The 20,311-nt window shown below is 61.5% G+C and overlaps 1 protein-coding gene across 1 annotated transcript in view; it reads left to right on the forward strand.

The window, feature by feature from the left end:
• The window catches only part of OBSCN (obscurin, cytoskeletal calmodulin and titin-interacting RhoGEF), a 145,866-nt gene that overhangs the window by 85,102 nt on the left and 40,453 nt on the right, over positions 1–20,311 (forward strand). The window contains exons 56-80 of the mRNA XM_045999690.1: positions 44–923; positions 1,594–1,872; positions 6,956–7,034; positions 7,243–7,367; positions 7,461–7,658; positions 8,168–8,200; positions 8,430–8,528; positions 8,733–8,951; positions 9,214–9,286; positions 9,423–9,493; positions 10,128–10,247; positions 10,372–10,511; positions 10,882–11,082; positions 11,198–11,283; positions 11,442–11,615; positions 11,962–12,118; positions 12,382–12,498; positions 12,575–12,739; positions 12,921–13,079; positions 13,196–13,373; positions 13,759–13,872; positions 18,161–18,328; positions 18,490–18,592; positions 18,839–18,968; positions 19,826–19,934. Coding sequence (XP_045855646.1) covers positions 44–923; positions 1,594–1,872; positions 6,956–7,034; positions 7,243–7,367; positions 7,461–7,658; positions 8,168–8,200; positions 8,430–8,528; positions 8,733–8,951; positions 9,214–9,286; positions 9,423–9,493; positions 10,128–10,247; positions 10,372–10,511; positions 10,882–11,082; positions 11,198–11,283; positions 11,442–11,615; positions 11,962–12,118; positions 12,382–12,498; positions 12,575–12,739; positions 12,921–13,079; positions 13,196–13,373; positions 13,759–13,872; positions 18,161–18,328; positions 18,490–18,592; positions 18,839–18,968; positions 19,826–19,934 — 4,177 coding nt within the window. The remainder of the gene's footprint in view (positions 1–43; positions 924–1,593; positions 1,873–6,955; positions 7,035–7,242; positions 7,368–7,460; positions 7,659–8,167; positions 8,201–8,429; positions 8,529–8,732; positions 8,952–9,213; positions 9,287–9,422; positions 9,494–10,127; positions 10,248–10,371; positions 10,512–10,881; positions 11,083–11,197; positions 11,284–11,441; positions 11,616–11,961; positions 12,119–12,381; positions 12,499–12,574; positions 12,740–12,920; positions 13,080–13,195; positions 13,374–13,758; positions 13,873–18,160; positions 18,329–18,489; positions 18,593–18,838; positions 18,969–19,825; positions 19,935–20,311) is intronic.

Consider the following 20,311-nt stretch of genomic DNA (forward strand, 5'->3'; position numbering starts at 1 on the left):
CCTGTCACGGGCCTCAGTTTCCCCACCTTCCTTGTGTGCACAGGCTGGGGTCCCTACAGGTGGGTTCCCACCTGGGAAGCCACAGAAGCATCAGGACCAACCAGCGGCCGCTCGCGCACCACTGGGAGACCTGACTGCCGAGGACCTGAGTGACCCATCCATGGACAAGGCAGCCGTGAAGATCCAGGCTGCCTTCAAGGGCTACAAGGTCCGCAAGGAGATGAAGCAGCAGGAGGGACCTGTGTTCTCCCGCACATTCGGGGACACTGAGGCACAGGTGGGGGATGTCCTGCATTTGGAGTGTGTGGTGTCCAGCAAGGCGGACGTGCGTGCCCGCTGGCTGAAGGATGGCAAGGAGCTGGCGGACGGTCGGCACCACCACATCGACCAGCTTAGCGACGGCACCTGCTCCCTGCTGGTCACGGGCCTGGGCCGGGCGGACGCTGGACGCTACACCTGTCAGGTGAGCAGCACGTTCGGCCGCGTGGCCCACAGCGCTTGCGTGGTGGTCAGCGGGACTGAGAGCGAGGCAGAGAGCTCCTCGGGGGGCGAGCTGGACGACGCCTTCCGCCAGGCAGCCCGGCGGCTCCACCGGCTCTTCCGCACCAAGAGCCCGACCGAGGTCTCGGACGAGGAGATCTTCCTCAGTGCAGATGAGGGCTCCGTGGAGCCCGAGGAGCCTGCCGGCTGGCAGACGTACCGCGAAGACCAGCACTTCGTCCACATCCGCTTCGAGTCGCTGGCCGAGGCCCACCGTGCGGCCACGTGCTTCCGGGAGATGTTTGGCACCATGGGCATCTCGGTGGACATCAGCCTGTCAGAGCAGAGGCCCCGGGGCGTGGAGATGCGTATCAGCAAGCTGGCTCCGCCCCCTGCTGCGCCGGAGGCAATGGCACCCTGCCCACTGACTGCAGAGGAGGCCGGTGAGTCTGCCCGCTGCCTGCTGCCCGGGTGGGGCGGGGGAGGAGGAGGGTCCCAGCGGCTGCAGACTTGGGATGCTGACCGGGCTCCTACCTTGGCCGCTGCAGATGCAGCCCACTGGGCTGGAAGAGCCCGAATTCGGGGGTAACAGAGTTCACTGTCCGTCCCAGGTAGCTCCTCCGGGTCTCAGTGTCCCCTTTTGTGAAGCGGGTCGAGGGATCCCAACTTCTCAGAGTTTGTGTTTCTTGCTCCGTGAGGGTTTGGGATAGATGGCTATAAAAGGCAGGGTTCCACGGCCCCCTTCGCCTGCTCCGACAACTGAAGTTAATTTTAAAGCTGTTCCACTGTTCGCTTGCATGTCCCTAGGAACAACAGTGAGGTGTGATTCATAGCCCCTGGCATCAGGTCTGGAAACCGTCTCATGCTTGCAGCCCTGGGCACTCAGCCCACGCAGCATTAGTCTCCCCTCCCCTCCCCTGGCTCCCCGTTTCCTGTCTCTTGTCCCCTGCCTCTTGGTGGCTTGAGACCCGGGCCGGCAGGTCAAGGACCCTCCCAGAGAATGGGGTGAAGCTGGCAGGGCCTGCAAGTGATGCACACTGGGGCACCGGCCGCTGGGGTGGCTGGAGGAGAAGCGGGGGCCCACTCACTGCACGCTCCGCCTGCCCCTCGCAGCCCCGGTGTTCCTGACTGAACTGCAGAACCAGGAGGTGCTGGATGGGTACCCCGTGAGCTTCGACTGCGTGGTGACTGGCCAGCCCGTCCCCACTGTGTGCTGGTTCAAGGACGGCCGGATGCTGGAGGAGGACGACCACTACATGATCAGCGAAGACCAGCAGGGCGGCCACCAGCTCATCATCACAGCCGTAGTGCCTGCAGACATGGGCGTGTACCGCTGCATGGCTGAGAACAGCGTGGGCGTGTCGTCCACCAAGGCTGAGCTCCGCGTGGATCGTGAGTGCAGGAGGCGGGGTTGATCAGGGCCACGGTGGGAGCTGGGGGAGGGGGCGGTGCTGGGCTGCCGGAGGACCTGGAGAACCCTGGTTTCAGGTCAGAGGGGATTGGGAAGCTCCGTGTCTTGGGGCCAGGCTGGGGGTGGGGGTCTTCCCTCCTTGGGGGGTGTCTGGGACAGGTCACAGGGACCCCCGGCACACGTGGCGGTTCACTGTGGTACAATAAGCAATGTGGATTTGGTCATCCTTGGTGCCAAGCACACAGTTCCTGAGTCCCCCAAGTTCCTTCGAGGGACAAGGGGACAGGAGGTGTGTTTTATTCCAACACGGTGACTCCTGGTAGGCTCAGGAGTGTGTCCGTCTGGTTTTTGAGAAAAGCGCAAGAGCATTTCAGTGGAGGAAGGGTAGGATGTCAGATTCGGGGACAGAATCTCAAGCAGCGCTGGAGGGATTCTCCAAAAATTAGACCTTGGCCTCATAGAAAGATGAGCTTCGCAGGGCTCACAGACGTAGATAGAAAATACAAAACTATGGGACTTTCAGGAGAGATTGGAGGAGATCTTTAGGAGCTGTGGCCAGGAAAAGACTACTTACATTTGACAGCTGAAGTAACACCCACAAAAGGGAAAATCGGTCAAAGTTACAAACGTCTGCTCTGAGAAAGACCCCACGTTGGGGGACTGCGGGCTGCGGGAAGGCATCTGCACGTCACATATCTACGAAAGAACTTGATCTGAAAACAACAACAATGCTCAATGGTGAGCAGTTAAAAACAAAAACAAAAACAACAGACACGAGCAGGACACAGGGCCACGGACATGGGCAGCATCATCAGGGGAGCCCTACACAAGCCGGCCCCTGGGAACGAGACGAAATTGTGTATGTTTACCAAAGTAGGAGCATTTCATCCTGCAGGGACGACCTAGGTTTCCAGCATCGCTGTCCTTCTGCCTGACGGACGTCTTCCAACCTTTCTGGGAAAGGTTGAATCTGGGAATGCTCGAATTCTTCCAGCTTTTGTATGTCTGAAACAATGTCTGTATTTCTCCTGTGGTTCGGAAAGCTATTTTCGCTAGGACGATTTGTTTTTCTTCTTCTCATACCTTAAAGATGCTGCTTGCCGTCTACTCGCTTGGATGGTTTCCACTGAGAAATAGGAGGCCATTCATATCTTTCTCTGGGCAAAACTTGCCTTTTGTCTTGGTATTTAGACATTTCAGACACTCGCTTGCCGTAAAATGTGCTGAGAACGTACAGTTCAGGGGATGTTAGTACGTTCGTCCTATGGTGCAAGCTTCGCTGCCATCTGGTGCCAGAACATTCCCGGGATCCCAGGAGAAACCTGTGTCAGTCAGCTGTCGCCCCATCCCACCTTCCCCGGCCCTGGAGACCCCTGAACTGCCTGCCATCCCTGTGGCTTTCACGTGTGCTATTTCACGCGAGTGGAATCCTATGCTCCGTGGTCTTTTGTGTCTGGTTTCTGCCACCGAGTATGTCCGGGAGGGCATCGACACTGTAGGCTCCACCCTTTTCTCAGCTGGAAAATCACTCTGCGCACGTGGGCTGCTTATCCGCGCATTTCCGATGCAACACGCTGTTCAGCGTGGTTCTTCTTGGTAATGCTGCCATGCCGATCTGTGTACAAGCCTTAGTATTGGGGACCTGTGTCCAGCTCGCAGGCACACAGGTAGGAGTGGAATTGCTTGGCCATATGATCACGCTGGGGCTACCTTTGCAGGAACTGGCAAGCTGCACTGAGCATGCCCCCAGTAGTGGGGGTTCCCCACCCCAGCAGCACCTGTTCCTGTTGGTCTCTCCAGCAGTGGCTGCCCCAAGTGCTGTGCATGTCCCTCCTCACGGATGATGCTGCCTGTCTTCTCATGTGCTTATTGGGTATTTGTGTCTGTTTTTTGGAGACAAGTCTCCTCAGATCTCGTGCCCTTTTTCAAGTTGGGCTTTGATTTTGAGTAGTCAGAGTTCTTCATATATCCTGGGCACTATGCCCTTATCAGATATGTGGCTTTCGAATATTTTTTTCCATTCTGAGGATTTTCCTTCCACTTTTTTGATGGTGTTTTTGGATGCACAAGGATTTATTTTTTTTTAAAGATTTTATTTATTTATTTGACAGACAGAGATCACAAGTAGGCAGAGAGGCAGGCAGAGAGAGGAGGAAGCAGGCTCCCTGCTGAGCAGAGAGCCTGATGCGGGGCTTGATCCCAGGACCCTGGGATCGTGACCTGAGCCGAAAGCAGAGGCTTTAACCCACTGAGCCACCCAGGCACCCCGGCACAAGGATTTATTAATCGTGATGAAGCCCAGTACTTCTCCTTCGGCTGCTTTTACTTTTATTGTCACGTCTGTAAGACTGTCGCTTAATCTAACGGTATAAAGATCAACAACCCTTTTTTCCCTAAGAGTTTGATAGTTTTGACTCTATATGTAGGTTTAGTGTGGGTATATGGTGTAAGGTAAGGGCCCAATTCATTCTTGTCTCATGGAAATGCCATTGTTCCAGCATTGTTTACGGAAGGGACTATTTTCCTCCATGAAATTGTCATGTAACTCCTGTCAAAAGCTGACTCTCTTGACGTGTATGGGTTTATGACTGGAGTCCTAACTCCGTCCCATGTATCCGTGCATCTGTCATCCTGGCAACACCATGCTGTGTTGACTACTGCAGCTTCGTAGTCCCTTTGGAAATGTAGACACATGAGTCCTTCAGCTGCAGCCCGGTTCCGACTGCTCGGAGCGTCTGGATCCCTTGTGTCTTTAGAAGACTTTGAGGATCCGTGTGTCAGTTTTCTCAAAGATGATCTCTGGGGTTTTTTTAGCATTTCCTTCTTTTCGTTGGTTTTGAGTCATCTGACGGTGCCGTTCTCGGGTGTACTCTTCTGCGTGCTTCCCTGTGCTTGCCGTTCAGGGAGCTTCTGGGGATCCGGGGTTTCTGGTTGCCATCAGGTGCGCATGTGGTTTTGGCCGTCATTTCCTCAAGCGTCTTTCCTCCCCCCCTCATCGGGGGACTCCAGTTGCGGGCACGTGAGGCGGTGTGCAGTGGCGTGACCATAGGCGAGCCCTTCTCACCGGCCGCCCTTGTGTCTGCATTCCACTTCGCGCTGTTTGTACCACTGTCCTCTCAACCCCACTGTCCTCCGGGAATCGCTAACCTGCCGTCAGTCCCGTCAGTGGATCGTTTGGCCTACAAGGGCTCCTGAAGTCTTCTTTCACACGCTGGGGGTCTCTTCTCTGCTTTGATGTCCTCCTCTGCCAGTTCCATGTGCGTCTTCCTGGCTTGGTTGTGACCCACTGGGGGATGTTTTCCTGCCTCCCTGCATCCCTGATGGGCCACGCGGGGCGCGGGGTTGGATACTTTGTATTTCCCATCTTCTTGAGGTCTTCCTCTTGGGTGGGGAGCAGGCAGGGCTCCGTCTAGGGCTGACCTCCTCCCTCTGCTGAGGGAAGGGCCTTCCTGAGGACCTGATGCCACGGATGGGGAAGTTCCCAGTCCGACTGGAAACGCAGAATCCCCTTCAGATGGCTCGTTCCCCCATGTGCACATGCTAGTCAGTGCTCTGCCCGCTCTCTTCTCTGGCTTCTGTCCTGTGGACCCCAGCGGCGTTCACCATCCAGGACAGCATGCCTGGATGTGCCTCAGTTTCCCCTCCTGGACCTGGAAACTCAAGGCGGGAAGCTGGGGCAATCACAGGGCTCATCATTGTTTCCAATCTGTAAGGAATCAACAAGAAATTCTTTGAGGCCAGCGGGGTCCCTCAATGACCTCAGCTCTGTCCCCATGGGGAGTCAGTGTCGGACCCACATGGAGTCAGGGTCATGTCCCCGTGGAGTCAGCGTCACCACCCCCGCAGAGTCCCCATCAAGCCCTCCTGCAGAATCAGCGTCATGCCCCCACAGAGTCAGCATCACCCTCCCCTGCAGAATCAGCATCACACCCACGCAGAATCCCCATCAAGCCCCACCAATGGAGTCATCATCCCCCCTGCCCCAATCAGCAGAGGGAGACCGTCTCATCCCCCACACAGTCACCCTTCAGGCCCACACACCACCGCACTGCAGACCCCAATTGCAAGTCCGGGGTCCACACGCGCTCTGACCCCCGCGACAGACCTGATGTCCCCACGGTCCCTCAACGGGTTCCACGCACGTGCTGAGCGGCCCACAGAGCTCAGGAAACACTCTCCTTCCTGCATTAACCCCTTTATTGTGACAAGACGTGACTCAGAATTAGTCGATGGAGGACATGCTCAGGGCAGGGACGTGGGGCTTGTGTGTTCTGCCAGTGCGTCCCTTTCCCTACATCTGACGTGGTCTCCAGAAGCTCCCCAAGCCCCGCCTTGTGGGGTTGTGGGGGCTTTGTTTTGTGGGCCTGATGGATTCAGTCCTGGGCCGTTGGTGGTGGGTGACGGATCCCAGCTGTCTCCCCGTCCCCTAGGTAAGGGGGTGGGACTGACACTTCCTACCTTCGGGTCCCAGGGTTGGGTCCCCTGGCTACCAGCCCCCACCCTGAGGGGCTTTCCAAAGTCACTTCCTTATGTAACAAAAGGCGCCTTTGTGGCTCTCAGCGCTGGAAACTCCAAAGGTTTTAGGGGCTCTGTTGGGAACCTGGGCCCTGCTTCTTGCTAGAAATCCCACTGTCACAAATGTTGTGCTGTGTGCAGGGGCAGGACGTGGATGGGGGAGGGCATCTGGGTCCAGGGAGCTCTAACAGGACCACAGGACAGGTGGCTGGAATATCTGCTCAGGGCTCTGGAGGCTGCACTGGAGGCCTGCGTCTGGGCTCAGGGTGCCAGGGAGACCCTCTTCTGGGTGGCAGATGTGGTCTTCCCACAGGGTCCTCACCTGGGGTCGCTCCTCCTCAGGGCAGCCTTCTGGTCCTGGGGGCTTCCCCCCAGGAGCCCCTCTAACCCTGATTACGTCCCCAAGGCTCCACTCCTGGCAACCACGTGTTGGAGTTGGGATTTCCGCAGGTGGATCTGGGGGGGGATCTGGGTAGCCGGCCCCCAGGGTGTAGCCATGCCCACGCAAGTCGGGCACGAGCCTCATGGCAGCCACTCTTCCTTCCCTAGTGACCAGCACGGACTATGAAACCGCCGCTGACGCCACGGAGACCTCCTCCTACCTCAGTGCCCAGGGCTACCTGTCCAGGTAGAGCGCTGTGCACGGGCGGCCAGGCCCCGTGGGCGGCAGGGCTGTCCGGACCGACAGAATCTGAATACTAGAGCTTTCCACCCGGCCCCGGCCGTGTCTGTCCAGCACACAAGGGGCACTCTGAAGTCGCCCACTGCCCCGACACCCCAGACGCTGGACCCCTCCCTGGCCCACCTCACTCCACCTTTTCTGTTCTCCCTGCCAGCCGGGAGCAAGAGGGCATGGAATCGACCTCAGAGGAGGGCCAGCTGCCCCAGGTGGTGGAGGAGCTGAAGGACCTCCAGGTGGCCCCCGGCACACGCCTGGCCAAGTTCCAGCTCAAGGTGAAAGGTGAGGAAGACAGACCGCCGGCAGGCGCAGCTTGGGCCACCACAGGTGCCCTGGGGGTTGAGGCCGGTGTTGACCACTCCCCCGTGGCCACAGGCTACCCAGCACTCCGACTGTACTGGTTCAAAGACGGGCAGCCCCTGACGGCTTCTGAGCACATCCACATGGCGGACAGGAAGACGCTTCACACCCTGGAGGTCGTGTCGGTCACCCGCGAGGATGCTGGCCAGTACTCGGCCTACATCAGCAACGCTGTGGGCGCGGCCTACTCGTCTGCACGGCTGCTGGTCCGAGGTGGGTCCCTGGCACTGGGTGTCCACATCTGGGCCGCCTCGGTCCCTGGGCACCAGCATGGTGTGGGGCACGGGGTCCATGACGCAGACCCAGGCAGGTGTGGGGACACCGTGGACAGGGCAGAGGAAGAAGCCAGCAGTTTCCGTGGGAGAAGAGGTCTGCACGTCCTTGTCTCCAAAGCCCTGAGCACCTCTAGGTGCCTCCACGTCACACCTGAGCCAGCGGTGTCTGAGGGACCCAGCGCTGCCCAGACTCCCCTCTGACCTTCAGTGCGACTTTGTGTCCACTGCAGAGCGACCCCCACACTCTTGGGGCCGTGGGGTGGGAGGCCTCACACTGGATGTCTGGAGCCTCAGGGTGTACTCCCTGCATGGCCTGAGTCTCGGGGAAGGTATGGCTAGGAATGGGGACCCCAACCCCTGCAGGTGCATGGACCCTGGAGAGACAGGCCCCTGGGGACATAGGCCCCCTGGACTGTAGGCCTGATCTCTGTTTCTTGCCTCTTTCAGGCCCCAAAGATCCCGAAGAGAAGCCTGCATCGGGTGAGCCCATGGGTGGGCAGAGGGTGGGTGGGTGGGTTGGCCCAAGGCCTTGAGGGATACCACCTTGCAGATGGAGGAGGGTTGGGGGCAGACTGCAGAGACCCAGGCTCCAGGGAGGATGAGGCTGGGACTTGGGGTTGGGGCTGCAGCAGGGGCCCCCAGAGGCCGTGTTCCCCAGCAGGGATGGGGCTCGACATGCGGTCATCATCGGTGTTTGCCAAATCTCCAGATGTGGGCCAACAGCTGGTGCCGCCCCGGTTCCTGGAAAGATTCACCTCCAAGAAAGTGAAGAAAGGTTCCAGCATCACCTTCTCAGTGAAGGTGGAAGGTAAGGCTCTCCTAGCTTCCTGCCCCCACCCAGGACCCCCACCCAGGAAGCTCAGAGTGGGCCCTTCCCTGCCCTCATGGGGGACCACCACCTGGGAAGACCAGATCAGGCCCCTCCTGCCTCTACTCAAAGCCCCCCAGGTAGATCTGAGGTGCCCCCCAGTTCCGGGAGCCCCTTCCCCATAGGGTCTTACCTGTCCCTCAGGCTCTCCTGCCCCCACGGTACATTGGCTGCGGGAAGAGGCCGAGCGGGGCGTGCTGTGGATTGGCCGGGACTCGCCGGGCTACACGGTGGCCAGCTCGGCCCAGCAGCACAGTCTGGTCCTGCTGGACGTGGGCAGACAGCACCAGGGCACCTACACCTGCATCGCCACCAATGCCGCGGGCCAGGCCCTCTGCTCCGCCACCCTGCACGTCTCTGGCTGTGAGTCAATGGGGGTCACTGACCCAGCAATCCCCACCCTCCCCGGAACTGGGGAGACCCCAAACACAGCCCCTGGGCCAGCTGCCAGGCTGTGTCCTGCAGGCTCTGCTCAGCAGGCTGAGGCCCTCCTGAGGCCCCCGGCCACCCTGAGCATGTCCATCTGGGGGCTCCCACGGGCCAGGACGTGCTGGATGGGTCCCAACCGGCACCTGCTCAGGGCTGTGGGCTGTCATCCTAGGGGCTCCCTCTGTTTTCCTGACAGTGCCCAAGGAGGCAGACGCCGCGGAGGAGCACGCTGGAGTGAAGGAGGCCCTCATGTCCACCTTCCTGCAGGGGTGAGTGGGGAGCACGCTGGCAGCAGTGCTGCCCTGCACAGGCATCCCATCCGGACTGCAGCCTCTCGGAACCGCAGTGCCCCCTGTAAGAGGAGGCTCCGGTGAAGGCAGTTTCTCAGGACACCACTCCCTCTAGGGCCCAAGCCGTGTCTGCACAGATGACCGAGACCATGGGGTTCGCCGCTGATATCGCTGGGCAGAGGACAGGTACAGACTGGTTGGGAGCAGGGTGGGGGTGACATGCCCCTAGTGCGGGGGTGAGACATGGAGGGGGCAGCCTCTACAGCCCCAGAAATGATGGCTCGCCCTCCATGGGGCCTGGTTCTGAGCCCTGTGGATCTGGGGGCCCTGCGGGCCCTGGGCTCAGAGCTCAGAGCTGCGGGTGCTGGGCTTGGACGCATGTGGTGGCCACTGAGAGCTAGGTGAGGGTGGGGCAAGGGAAGGGGTGGGCAGGGGCTGAGCTGCCACCATGGAGACCTCTTCAGTCCTGGATTCTCCCCGCCCTCCAGCAGGGTCCTTCTGTCCCCTTCCCACCACCCACACAGGGCCTCCCCCACCCTTCCCAACGGAAGTCGTGAATCTGCACCACAGGCGGGAAGGGAGAGTCATGTGCTCTGCGTGCTGGTTGCCCACCTTTGGGGTCACCTCTTGGCTGACCCCCACTCACCCAGGCAGCCCTCATGAGCCCTTAACCCGACCCTCCCAAGCTTCCGGCAGTAATGGTCTAAAGTCTGTGCCGTCCTTGGCACTGCGGAGGCCGGAGCCTGGGACAGGGCCTGGAGGGGGTGCCTGAGCGCGTCTGCGAGGCCCACGACCGGCTGAGCTGGGTTCTGGCCCCTAGCAGAGCCTACGGCGGTGGAGGCCCGTGGCCACCTGTCCCTGGCTGAGGTGGGCACAGAAGAGTTCCTGCAGAAGCTCACGTCCCAGATCACCGAGATCGTGTCGGCCAAGATCACACAGGGTGAGAGCACTGCTGGCCGGGCCCCGGGAACTGCACTGTGCCTTGTTCACATGCCCTGGGCACCAGTGGGGAGGGGACCGGGGTGCAGGCCCTTCCCGGGGATCATGTGCCCTGTGTCCCCCAGCCAAGCTGCAGGTGCCCGGAGGGGACAGTGATGAGGAATCCAAGACGCCGTCTGCATCCCCCCGGCACGGCCGTTCCCGCCCTTCCTCCAGTGTCCAGGAGTCGTCCTCAGAGTCGGAGGATGGGGACTCCCGAGGCGAGGTGCTCTGACTGGCAGGGGTGGGTAGGGTACCGGTGGGATGGGGGCCACACATCTCCGTGGCTATCCTCTCTGCCACCCCGTGATGGGATTTCCATCAGCAGAGGTTACTGAGCCTGTGCTGAAACTGTGTGGAGTCTCAGGATGGCTTCTTGCCCAAATTAATGTTGGGCACCCTGTAGCCTCAGGAGGCCTGGCTGGCTCCCACCTGGGTCCCCCGCCTCTCTGGGATGTTTGGGGGCTGCTGGGGCCTCAGGAGGTCAGGCCGCTCCTGCTCGGCTCCCCCGCCTCTCTAGGATCTTTGGGTGCTTCTGGGGTCTCGGGATATCAGGCTGGCTCCCACCCAGAACTGACTCAGCATTATGCCCCCAGATCTTCGATATCTATGTGGTCACGGCTGACTACCTGCCCCTGGGGGCCGAGCCGGACACCATCTCCCTGCGGGAGGGCCAGTACGTGGAGGTGCTGGACTCAGCCCACCCCCTGCGCTGGCTTGTGCGTACCAAGCCCACCAAGTCCAGCCCCTCACGGCAAGGCTGGGTGTCCCCTGCCTACCTAGACAAGCGGCTCAAGGTACTGGATGGCTGGGCAGGGCCCTGGGCATGTTGTCCCCGTGAGTCCAGGAGCCTGACCCCCATAGAGCAGGGCCAGAGCCGAGGCCATCTGCCACTGTCCCCCATTTTCTCAGCAGCTGTCGCCCGAGTGGGGGCCCAGTGAGGCCCCCGAGTTCCCAGGGGAGGCCGTGTCTGAAGATGAATACAAGACAAGGCTGAGGTGAGGGGCTGGCAGGTGGGGCGTGAGCAGCTTTGTGGCGGGACAGATGTGGGGCTGCCTCCCTCCACCACTTGGCCAGGCTTGCTTGGACCGTGGGTGGTGGGCTGTGCTGTCTCTGGGACAAGCCCTTGCCTCTCTCTCCCCTTGTCCCCGCCCAGCGCTATCATCCAGGAGCTGCTGAGCTCCGAGCAGGCCTTTGTGGGCAAGCTGCAGTTCCTGCAGAGGCACCACATCCAGCATCTGGACCGCTGCCCGCACGTGCCCACAGCCGTGGCCAGCCAGAAGGCGGTCATCTTCCGCAACGTGCAGGACATCAGCCGTTTCCACAGCAGGTGGGTGGGCAGGTGGGCCCTCGGATGTGCACACATGCATGCCAGCCACACGCGCACACCTGCTAACACGCACGCTGCATCCCCATGCACACGCCTGCACAAACCTGCACGTGTGGGCACGTGTGCGCGGCACACGCAGCGCATAGGCAAGGTTGCATGAACACTGCCTTTGCTACATGCATTCACGCAGGTGCTCATGCACACCGATGCCCCCACCACACCCATGGCCCCCACAGCCCAGTGCACTCAGTCCCAGGGAACCACACAGCCTAGTCCTGGGCGGTAGCCTGCTTCCTCGCGGACCCGTGGCCTCACTCTCCCCCGACCGTTGTGCTCTCTGCTGTAGCTTCCAGCGGGAGCTGCAGAGCTGTGACACAGATGACGATGTGGCCATGTGCTTCATCAAGAACCAGGCCGCCTTTGAGAAGTACCTGGAGTTCCTGGTGGGCCGCGTGCAGGCCGAGTCGGCAGTGGTGGGCACGGCTGTGCAGGAGTTCTACAAGGTGCCCCCAGCCCTGGCCCCACAGCTTACTGAGCAAAGGACAGCCCCTGGAGCCCCGTGCTCACCTTCAGTTGGCGACACAGTGGGGCAGGGGTACGGCTGGCCAGGGAGGAGGGCGGTGCGTGTGTGTTCGTGCAGTGGGGCAGGGATGCGGCCAGCCAGGGAGGAGGCAGGCACCCATGTGCACCCCACTGCCCCAGCCCCCCGGCCCTCCGGCTCTGCTGACACTGCCCTGTCCCCCTCTGCGCCCCGCGGCCCCCACAGAAGTACACAGAGGAGGTGCTGTCGGCCGCAGACCCGTCGCAGCCGCCCCCACCGCCCCTGCAGCACTTCCTGGAGCAGCCGGTGGAGCGGGTCCAGCAGTACCAGGCCCTGCTCAAGGTAGGGTTGCGCTGCCCAGCCCGCTCCAGGCCTGCTTGCAGGGCGGCGGGCGGAGGCCTGACGCTGTGTCCCCCAGGAGCTGATCCGCAACAAGGCGAGGAACGGGCAGAACTGTGCACTTCTGGAGCAGGCCTACGCGGTGGTGTCGGCCCTGCCGCAGCGCGCGGAGAACCAGCTGCACGTGTCGCTCATGGAGAGCTACCCCGGCACCCTGGAGGCGCTGGGCGAGCCCATCCGCCAGGTCGGGGGTGCTGGGACGCGGGGCGCAGGGTCCGGGGCAGCGGGCGCGGGTTGGGCAGGGCCGCAAGCAGGGGCCGAGTGCGGGGGCTCCAGGCTGACCGTGGGGGGTGTCTCCGGGCTGCCGTTGGGGGCAGGTTCTGGGCTGGCTGTGTGGGCTGGGGGCTGACGTCGGGCTCCCGCAGGGCCACTTTATCGTATGGGAGGGGGCACCGGGGGCGCGGATGCCCTGGAAGGGCCACCACCGCCACGTCTTCCTGTTCCGTCACCACCTGGTGGTCTGCAAGCCCAGAAGGGATTCCCGCACTGACACTTTCAGCTATGTCTTCCGGAACATGATGAAGGTGGGCTGGGGGGAGGCAGGGAGGACTGGGGGGGAGCAGGGCCCAGCGCGGGGCAGGGGCAGGCACAGAGGCCTGCGTTCCTCCAGACACTCAGCCTGCATCCCCCGACCCCGCAGCTGAGCAGCATCGACCTGAACGACCAGGTGGAGGGTGACGACCGTGCCTTCGAGATCTGGCACGAGCGGGAGGACTCGGTGCGCAAGTACCTGCTGCAGGCGCGCACGGTCATCACCAAGAACTCGTGGGTGAAGGAGATCTGTGGCATCCAGCAGCGCCTGGCCCTGCCCGTGTGGCGTGAGTGCCCCACGCTGGGAAGGCCTGGAGGCCCAGGCCAGAGCACCCTGCCTGGTCCCGGGAGGCAGGAGGGAGAGGCTCTGTCTGGAGCACGGTTTGCTCAGGCTCTCAGCAGCCTGAGCTGGGGTGCTGAGCTGAAGCCGACCTCAGTGCAGGGCAGCCTCAAGGTTCACACAGGGGCCCCCAGCACAGGACAAGTGCCCAGACTGTTAGAGTCGGGAAGGGCCATCTGGATGGGCGGCAGGGATGGTGTCCGTAGCAACCACAGCTTTGGACCCTGGGGCTTCTGAGGAGTCCAGGGACGGACCAAGGACCTGGGGCCGCTGCTGTCCCATGCACCAAGAGCTCGGAGTCAGTGTGTGTGTGTGTGTGTGTGTGTGTCCAGACCCCCCAGATTTCGAGGAGGAGCTGGCAGACTGCACAGCAGAGCTTGGTGAGACAGTGAAGCTGGCCTGCCGTGTAACGGGCACCCCCAAGCCTATCGTCAGCTGGTACAAAGGTAGGACCCTGCAGCCTGAGGGATGTGGACGTTGCACCAATAAAAGCTGGCCAGAGGGGTGGGCCTGGTCGGGGGAGCAGGTGTGAGGGACGCGCATCCTGTTACAGGGGCTCACCGCGGGCTCAGCCAGCCTGGCTGGGAGCACAGGTACACGAGGTGGGTCAGAGCAGAGGCTGTGCCCCCGTGATTCAGATGTGGTGACCCTGCTCACCCCGGATCTCGCTCCTTCGCTGTCTCATTTGACAAGTTTGCATGGACGGCTAGCACCCTGCTCCAGGTGCCAGGGATGCAGAGGCAAATAGGCCTTGCCCAAGGGTGCTGTCCACGTAGCGGGGAGACTGATGGTAAACTGGTGTACAGATGTGTGGCAGCAAGTGGGGAGGTGCTGTGGCCTGCCGGAGAAATGAGGCAGACGCAAGGGCAGCTGCTCTCTGGCCAACACGCAAGAGCCCTAGCGGGGCAGGCAGGTGGTCAGGAGAAGGCATGGTAGACTCCAAGGCTGGCCCTGAGGTGGGGTCTCAGGTGTGGCTCTGGGCATGATGGGAGCCACAATATTTGGGGGTCCCAGTTCTGACACCAGCTGCCATCCGGTGTCCCCAGGACCACCCCCAATTCTGACACCTGCTTTGAGGGTCCCATGACTGGCTCTGGTGAATCACTGAAGGACTCCCAGAACTCAGCAGAGTGTCCACTCAGGGTCTGGCTTATTGCAGGGGTGGGAAGAGGCTCCTGGGAAGGGTTCCAGCGAGGTGTCCAGCGGGGTTCCTGGGGCCTCCCGCCTTCTGGTGGAGTCATGCAGACCACATCTCTCTCCTGCATGGACGCAGGCAGTGCAGTCTAGTCCCCTGGGGTACATGCGTCCGAGCCTTGTGTCCAGGGTGTCTGCTGGGGGGTCACTCACGCAGGCACAGCTGCCGACTCTCAGAGCCCCTGCAGGGGTCAAACTCCTGCCACATGGTCCTAAGTCCCCACCCTGCCTCACAGCTGACGGGGTCCAAGGCCCCAGGTAAACCAGGACACTCTTACTGGGAGTCACCTGGCCTGGGCTGGACTGGCAGGTAGACCTCCAAGTGTCCACTGCAGCCCTACGACCCAAATCAAGTCCTGGTTTTGAAGGACTTGACCAGGATGGTCAGGCCCTGTGGGCCTTTGTCTGTCCTTCCTGGTCAAGGGCAGGGCTGCTGAGGACATCTGGGGTGTTGCTGGGCCTTCCCTGGGTCCTAGGGTCAGAGCCACAGGTGGAGATCCCCCTTCTCTGCCCTGGTGTCGTCTTCTGGAGGGAGCCCCTGCTGACCCCAGGTTCTGGGGTCTCCTCCCCCGCACAGAACCTGGGAGTGCAACTTCCCATCCTGCAATTCCCCATGGTCAGACTGTTCCTGGGATGGCCAGTTCAGAGGGACAAGGTAGTTCAGGAAGTTTCCCGGAAGCAGAACGGGCCCCTGGGGCTCCCTGCTTCTGACCAGGCTACCCCCAGGAATGCGTGCTGGCCAGGCCACGTCCGCGTCCGAGGGGAAAGGAGGACACACCTTACCGTGACGTGGCCAGCAGGGTGAGAGTTGGGTGGTCCTCTGCCCCTTTAATGCCGTCAACACCCTGCAGGGAGGACTTGTTCTGGGGACAGCTGGGTGTCTGGTGACCAAGCTGCTCTCCTGAGGGGTGGGCAGGCAGAGGCGAGGGTCAGAAGATGCTGACGCATGCTGTCATGAGGCCGTGGTTCCCACAGCCACGGGCTGCCATGGCCTGAAGCAGCATCATGGCGGGAGACCCCACAGGGAGCCCCCCAGAGCCTCGGATCTGCCAGGATGAGGGCACGCTCCATGTGCTGGGGCTCCACCCTGGACTTAGGGTGTCCCTATGGCCTCGGGCACCATGCCATGCAGGAGCCCTGCTGGCCCAGGAGAGAACCAGCAGCGACCTCACTTTGCTGCCGTGGACCTTCAGTCCGCCTGTCCACAGTCTGTGGGACAGCAAACCGAGTGGCCAGCCGCAGCAGTCTGAGGCTGGTGGGCCCAGGGTGACCCTCGCCGGGAAGCACAGAGCCCACAGGGCCATGCTGGTGGCCCTGATCTGCCCTCGGGGCCGGGCCCCAGCTCCCGTCTGTGTGTCCCAGATGCTGCTCTGGTCAGTGTGCACCCTGGGTCTCAGCCACGTGGAATGACCGGACTCAGAGGGGGGCTGTGTCCCAGTACATGAAGTCCGGAGGTGTGTGTGCACTTCGGGTGTCAGGCCCAAGAGGCAGAGGCTGGTTATGGTAACTGAGGGAGCCAGCATGGGGAATGGGCATCTGACTTGCCGGCCAGCAGACCGTCGTCAGCTGGGTGGACGGTTTGAATGTTGGCAGCAGAGGATCACGTCTCCCGAGACGACTGACTGCCTGGCATGGAGAGGATGCGGAGGGGTCCTGGTGCCTGCACGGCTTCACGAGGGTTGAAAACGAGGCATCCCTGTGCCCCTGGCGGAGGCATGGCTGTGCTTAGTGGATCCCCTGACAGCCAGTCTGTCTACACCGGTGGGAGCCACAGGAGCAGTGATGCTTGTCACCTGCTCTCTCTGGTGGCCATGCCACCTCTGCATCTGGTGCGTCCCAACTGGAATGTCCCCTCCCACGTTCCAGCCGTGGAAGCCCAAACAGCAGACCTCAGACTGCAGAGGTGGAGGCCACAGCCATGGTCCCCACATGTGGCCCAAGGTGACACACTCTTCTCTGCTCCCCGGAACCTTGCTTGCATCCCACGTGTGGGTGCAGGTGTCAGCCTCCTGCAGAGCTGGGAGAATCTGAGCTCCCCTGCCTGCGGCCCACCTGTGGTCACTTACCCCTTCAGTAGCAGAGGTCAGGGGCGCGGAGGAGTGGGAAGGGAAGAGGGAAGGCACTTCTGCAGCTCAGTAATGTTCCGTGTTCAGGGCTCGACAGAGCCCCACTCCGGGCAGAGGAACGTCTCTGGGATATGATGTCCCCTTCAGGGATGTGGACTTGGCAGCAACATCACATCACTGTCCAAGGCTCTGTGCCCCTTGGTTGGCTGTGGATTCCCATGCATGGTGGTGACCCGTTGAGTGGGCACCTGGTGGCCCAGAGCCTCTCTCTGGGATTTCCAGTCATCTGAAGGAATCCTTCCCTTGCTTTTGGTGCCTGGCCTTTCACCCAGATGCTGGCCATCCTGTCCACTGCCCAGCAGGGTTGGGGACAGCTCTCTGTTTTCACCTAGCATGGGCTCTGGCATTTGTCAGGAAGCCAGCCAACCTTGGGTGTGCTCTGAGGAGAGAGCGTGTCCACGAGGGCACCGTCCACAAATCTGTCCTTGAGCACACTTCTTGGTACCCAGACCGCAGCCACCTGCCCCACTCCCTCCATCCACAGGCAGCAACGGGAAGTGGGGTTTACTGCCCAACGGACCCCCCGGTGTGGTCAGCGAGTCTGTCACTGAGTCCCAGGGACCCGTGCAGGTCCTGTTCCCTGGCCCATGGGGCCTTCTGCTTATTTACCTCCTTCTTTCCCTGGAATACCATGTCCCTGATAGTGTCCCTTCCTCGTCGCTGAAGTGTTTTCCTGCTTACAAACCCACGAGCTAGCCAGAGGCAGACAGAAAACAGAGGACCCTGGGGTTGCAGAGAAAGCAGCTCGCTCCTGTCCACATGTTCGGGGTGAGGTGTCTCCTGCAGGTGGTGGCTTGCCCCACGGGTTTCAGGAGATGCTGGGCTTCCACGGGGCTGCTGGCATGCCTGCTCACGCTCTCCTGAAACGGGGTCCCTTGAAAGAAAGTGCACGCCAAGGGTTCTGTGAGTCGGGACATGGTTTGGGGACCATTGTAATGGAGCAGCTGTGTTTGGCGCAGACAGGGCTGTGGGAAGGTGTCCTCCTGTGAAGTCTAGGCGTCTGTGGAGTACAGGGTTCTTCCCAGGGAAGACATCCGTCTGCCTGCCCACCACCCGGGAGAGAACTGTGATATGGCCAGAGATGTATGATTGGGTGGTGGCGAGGGACACGAGCAGTATCTGAGTGTGTCTGCAGTGGCCGGGGGACCGAGGGTCTGTGTGTCCTCTGTGGTGTCCGGTCCCTTTGCCTGGACCCCACCTCCAGCTGTGAGCCTACTTTCTGCGGCCACACGGTGGGCAGAGGTGTGGGGAAGGGGATGGGGCTCTGGGGCAGTGTGGCCAGCTGGACTCCCCACCAGGGGTCTGAGGTCCAGGGGTGGCTCCCCAGCACTACCCCATGACTGCGACCCCCAGACAGGCCAGCCTCCTGTCCCCGGCAAGGTCCCTTCCGTGACGGCGCTGCCTTCCTTTGCAGATGGGAAGCCAGTGGAGGTGGATCCACACCACATCCTCATCGAAGACCCCGACGGCTCCTGTGCCCTTATCCTGGACAACCTGACCGGCATGGATTCGGGCCAGTACATGTGCTTTGCGGCCAGTGCTGCCGGCAGCGCCAGCTCGCTGGGCAAAATCCTGGTGCAAGGTGAGCCCACCCCGGAGGGAGGCTGGAGGAGGCAGCATCTGGACTCCACTGCACCTCAGTGGCCCATGGCGGGTGCGGGCCTGTGGGGAGGGGGTAGGGCCCTGCTCCGTCCTGGGGTCTCTCTGTATCTCTTTCCCTTGGCTTCCTCTGTGGCACCACAGTGCCCCCACGGTTTGTGAAGAAGGTCCGGGCCATTCCTTTTGTGGAGGGAGAGGACGTGCAGGTCACCTGCACCATCGAAGGCGCCCCACACCCTCAGATCAGGTGGGCTGGACAGCTTGCACCCGGGGTACAGGAGGGGAGGTAGGCAGTATGCTCACTGTGTGGGCTTGGGCAGATTCTGAACATGGCTCCCGCCCCAGGGAGGGCAGCCCCCTCTGAAGGTTGGGGGGGTGGTGTCAGGAGTGTGTGGGCTCTGGATGGAAGCCTGGTCCTGCAGGGGGGGTGAGAGGAGGGTCTTGAGTGGAAGAAGGTGGGGAGGCTCTTCTCACTCCCTGGGGTTGGCTGCAGGTGGTACAAGGACGGGGCCCTGCTGATGCCCAGCAGCAAGTACCGAACCCTGAGCGAGCCCCGAAGTGGTCTGCTGGTGCTGGAGATCCTGGCGGCCAGCAAGGATGACCTGGGCCATTACGAGTGTGAGGTGAGGTGGGCAGACACAGGGGACTTACCTCAGAGCCCACCGTCACCCAGGGTCCATGCGCCATGATGAGGGAGGGGACTCCTGGCCCACTGTCACCCAGTGTCCCTGATGAGGGAGGGACCCCAGACCTACCACCACCCAGACTCCCTGATAAAGGACGGACCCCAGACCTAGCATCACTCAGTGTCTCCAATGAAGGAAGAGACCCCAGACCTACCATCATATAGTGTCCCCAGTGAGGGAGAGGACCCCAGATCTGTGATCACTCAGTATCCCTGATGAGGGAGGGAATCGCAGACCCACCATCACCAGGTATCCCCTAATGAGGTTGGGACCCCCAGCCCATCACCTGGGTGGCATCTTCTCTCCCCAAACCACCTGTCCACCTGCGGGGCCAGTGGTATTCTGTGGAAGGTGTGTGCAGGCTGTGGCTCTTGCTGGCTGTCAACCTCCTCTGTGTGGCTGCTGCTGGTAGCCTTGGTGGGACCAGGTAGGGGCTGTCCCCCATCGCAGTCCCTGGGGAGGCACACAGACCAGAGTTAGCTCTGGATTCACATGGTCTAATTCGGTGACTGCTAGCCAGACATGCAGTTTGAGTACGTTAGCTCCAGGTAAAGACTTGGTTCCGTTTCCAGTGCTCAGGGCCCACACGGCCACCACACCGAGCTGGACAGATAGTGTCCCCACCACCTAGGAAACCCCTGGGCAGTGCTAGGTCTGTGTGGGGACCCTTTCTCTGCGGCAGGCTCTGTGGCTCTGGGACACAGCCAGGAAGGGCCTCCCCCATGTTAGAGATGGCCCCGACGGTCCCAAGGGTGTCACTGGCTCTAAGCAGGCTCCTGCCATCCGTCCTGCAGTTGGTGAACCGGCTGGGCTCTGCGAGGGGCGGGGTAGAGCTGTGCATGCAGAGCCCGGCTGTGCGGGCCCGGGAGCAGCTTCGCAGGGAGCAGCTTGCCACTGTGGAAGGTAAGTGCTACTGTGGGGCCAGGATGGTTGCCAGTCTTTCCAATCAGGGCGTGTTTCCTGGAGCAAGGGTGGTAGGGGCCGAGGAGGAGTCTGGGTGGGAGAGATGGGGATGAGAGACCCTGGGGAAAGGGCTGGTTCCCAGCCCTCTACTGGTACAGCATGAGGTGAGCCTTGAGGCCAGAGCTTCAGCAAGACTGGAGGACTGCCCTGGGGGTGGGGGGAGGCCGGCATCTGCCTTACCATTCCTGGGCTGTAGTGAGCATGTAGAAAGGCCAGGCCTTGCCCAGCAGGCTGTGGGGCAGTGGCCAGCCAGGCGTCGTCATAGGCAGCAGGAATGTTGGGGAGGATGGCTCGGTGGGAGGCATGCTGAGAGCAGA

Source organism: Meles meles, chromosome 3, assembly GCF_922984935.1.
Source record: "Meles meles chromosome 3, mMelMel3.1 paternal haplotype, whole genome shotgun sequence".
In the NCBI taxonomy this organism is placed as follows: Eukaryota; Metazoa; Chordata; class Mammalia; order Carnivora; family Mustelidae; genus Meles; species Meles meles.